Here is a 3,394-nt window from a genome sequence, read left to right as displayed (position 1 = left end):
TGCCGCCATAGTTATTCTGTGGCACACCTCCCATTTGACCATAGCCACTGTTTGGAGGCACAGCCCCCGTGTTAGGAGGTGGGTTGCGGGGAGGATAGGCACCTGGTGCATTCTGAGGATGGTATCCGCCAGCATTTTGAGGTGCATATCCACCTGCATTTTGAGGAGAATATCCACCTGGGCCGCTAGGAGGAGCATATCCACCTTGGTTGTTGGGAGCATATCCACCTTGGTTGTTGGGAGGAGTGTATCCACCTGGGCTGCCAGGAGCATATCCACCTTGGCCGCCAGGAGGAGCATATCCGCCTTGGTTGTTGGGAGGGTATGCACCTGGGTTGTTGGGTGGTGCACCACTCATGTTAGGACCAGGACCAGGACCAGCACCAGGATTTGGCACGGGAGGCCTACCCTGCATGTCTCGGTTCACCACATTTTCCCTCCTCCTATCAAAGTTTCTTGACCTGTCAGCATTCCGAGGCCTGTCATTGCGCCTGTTCCTTTCATTTGCTCTGGCATTGTTTCTAACCCACTCCTCGTGATACTTGGGATCATATGGTACAGCTTGTCCATTGATGAAGGGTTCACCTGGTGAAGGAACCAAAAAATCCATAATGCATTAGCCAATAGCCAACGCCATAAAAATTAGGCATCATGACATACCAATGTTAAAAAGCCTAAGAATTGTTTATCACGATTTTCCAGTTGGAGGAGTACAAGAATTAAGAGAAAGAAACATAACACGTGCACACGAGTGTATACACAAACAAACATGAGCAAGGTGACAAAACACAAGGGACTTTACCTCCGTAATCTTTTTCCTTGACATTCAAATACGAGTCGGGAAGTACCCAACGAACTCTAGGCAACTCTGCAATTTCAACCAAAAAACAAAAATCAAAACCTATTAGCAAAGACAACATAAATAGAAACCAAATAAAGAGAAGTTGGGAAGCATATTTACTAACCTTTGATTTTGTATGAAAGTTCTTCGGATACAAGTGCCCCAAACGCAAAGTAGTGCCTAGTTGAAACCGAATATATCTTCATCCTTGCTTCTTCTTCACTGCACCCCAAAAAAATAAAAAATAAAAAAATACCAAATGATCAGAGCTAAGACCGCAAAAACATTTTATACAACCATTACAATAATAATCATAAGAATCCTCATCTCAAATAGCAACAGACACACAGCTCCAAATTTTAATAGAACACAAATAGCTCTAACACTGCCCTTCTTCAAAGCTCAATAAAAAAACGTCCAATTATGAGTTAATTTCTTTAGTGTTACTTTTTTTATGAACTACTAATAACAGAATACGAGCACATTCCCTAACTTCCTTGAAATAATTGTTCTTCAACCCTAAGAACATATAGATAGTTTTTGTTGCTGCCAATTTATTAAAATTAGAAAAAAGGTATATTTTTTTCATTTTACATATATCTTAATTACAGAAGGTAAACAACAGTAATTAAATAACAGCATATCGAATTACATAGAAGAACACTGTAAAATGTTAGAACCACAAAAAAAGAAACTTAATTAACACTTAAGGTTTCTGATGATCACCTTCCAATGACTTGAGCTAGGGTTTTGATATAGGAATCAATGATCTCATCGCGGGTTGGGTCTCCTTCAGGCTTCTCCATGACGACGAGCCAGTGCTCGAAGTCGCAACCGTCGAGGAGGATAGTTTCCTTCGGTGGGCGGTTGGACCAGTTGGGGTTAGGGTCGTTAAGCGAGGAGGTGGAGGCACGGGTGGAGAAGAGGGCGGAAGAGGAACGAGGAGGATGGAGGAGGCTGCGAAGGGTGGTGGGGTAGGCGACGGAGGCAAGAGGGCGGAGGCGGCGGAGGAAGGAACCAGCAGCGAGGGAGGTGGAGGTAGAGGAAGACAGTGAGCGAGAGATGAAAGCGGTTAGGGTTAGGGATTTGGGGATGATTCGAGAGAAGATCTGAGTCGCCATCGTTTCGAGGAAGAAGAAGAAAAAGGTTCAGAGCTCAGAATTGAGTGCGAGAGTTTGGAAAAGGGGTTTAGGGTTTTGTTGATATAAGCTGAGGAGTGAGGGGGATTGGGTTTTTTGTTGTTCCGGAATAGTCCTTTTGTGTGTTTTAACAAAATTGAATGTGAAATATAAAATATCTTTATGCCACCCTTTTGCGGAATATATGGTATTTTCCAACATTTTTGTTTTTTATTTTTGTGTATTAAATATCATTATCTTTTCTTGTATGAGAGAGACTTTTTCAGTTTTTTATAAATAAATAATTTAATAATTTAATTATTTTATTTACTAAAATATGTAATTTGTAACATATTTATTAATTTGTATAAATTTTAAATTATTTTATTTAAGTATTTATTTTTAAAATTTTAAATTATTTATTTAGGTTATTTTTTTTAATTTTAAATTATTTAAAGTCTATTTTTTAAGTAAATAAGAGTGATTGCTATTGACGTACTCCTTATGTAGCGCCCATGGGTTCATTCACACTCTGTTAGGGTTTTACTGCGCCGCCTCTATGGTTACACCTTTTTTTGTCTTTTTTTCGTCAAAGTCTTTTCCATCTTCTTCTACTTTGTTTCAATTTTGTTTAGAATGACTCTGACATGACTCGAATTGAGCGATTGGTAATTCAAGAGTTTTGTTCTTCACATTCGCACATGGAAGTAGTCAATAAACATGGAGGATAATCACATCTCTTCTTTTCCTATATGGGCACAATTTTGGGGATTGCCTGAACAATACAAAACGCTTGAGGTTGGCCAAAAAATTGGGTGGGAGACTTGGTCAAATTGAAGATGTTGCTCTGTTTGAAGTTAGAGGCAAAGATACACATATAGTGAAGGCTAAAGTGGAACTGAACGGTGATAAAAGAGTGAGGGATACACTAAAATTACTTGATCTTAATTATAAAATGTTAAAAATTGGAGTACGCTATAAACGTATATGTGTGTTCTGTACTTATTGTGCAAAATTGGGGCATGAATCTAAGAACTGCCAATTTTTTATTGATGATTCTACCCAAAACAATATCAAGAAAGATAGAGTTGGTGAATGACTTAAGACAGATAAAGTTGGTAGGCGTTTAACTGAAAAGAGAGCTTCCTTCAATTCTAATCAACCTCGGGATGGTTCTATTCCAACTCAACCGAAGAAAAAATCTTCACCTACTTGGCTTCTTTATAGTTTCTCAAAATTGAGTGTGCAAGATGATCAGAAAAAATAGAATAGTGAAAAAATTGCCGCCAATTCGGGTTCTAAAGCAGAAAATGAGGGTGAATAAGAAAATACTGGTATGGCTACTGATATTAATTCTTCTTCTAATGCTTTATTGGAGATATCTTATCGCATGAATAATATCCAACACAATAACAACGTCATGTCCAAGCTTAGA

General features: G+C 38.7%; 1 protein-coding gene across 1 annotated transcript; it reads right to left on the bottom strand.

The window, feature by feature from the left end:
• Nucleotides 1-215: 215 nt before the first annotated feature.
• LOC107459792 (multiple organellar RNA editing factor 8, chloroplastic/mitochondrial) lies at nt 216-2,101 on the bottom strand (the record flags this gene model as incomplete). The annotated part of the gene is given in 4 exon segments (XM_016078055.3): nt 216-585; nt 803-868; nt 966-1,063; nt 1,568-2,101. Coding segments are annotated over 4 exon segments (929 nt in total), but the record flags the coding sequence as incomplete, so codon positions are not given.
• Between the last annotated feature and the right edge of the window lie 1,293 nt (nt 2,102-3,394).

This window comes from Arachis duranensis, chromosome 7, assembly GCF_000817695.3.
Source record: "Arachis duranensis cultivar V14167 chromosome 7, aradu.V14167.gnm2.J7QH, whole genome shotgun sequence".
Classification (NCBI taxonomy): domain Eukaryota; kingdom Viridiplantae; phylum Streptophyta; class Magnoliopsida; order Fabales; family Fabaceae; genus Arachis; species Arachis duranensis.
This window is presented reverse-complemented; position numbering and strand designations above follow the sequence as displayed.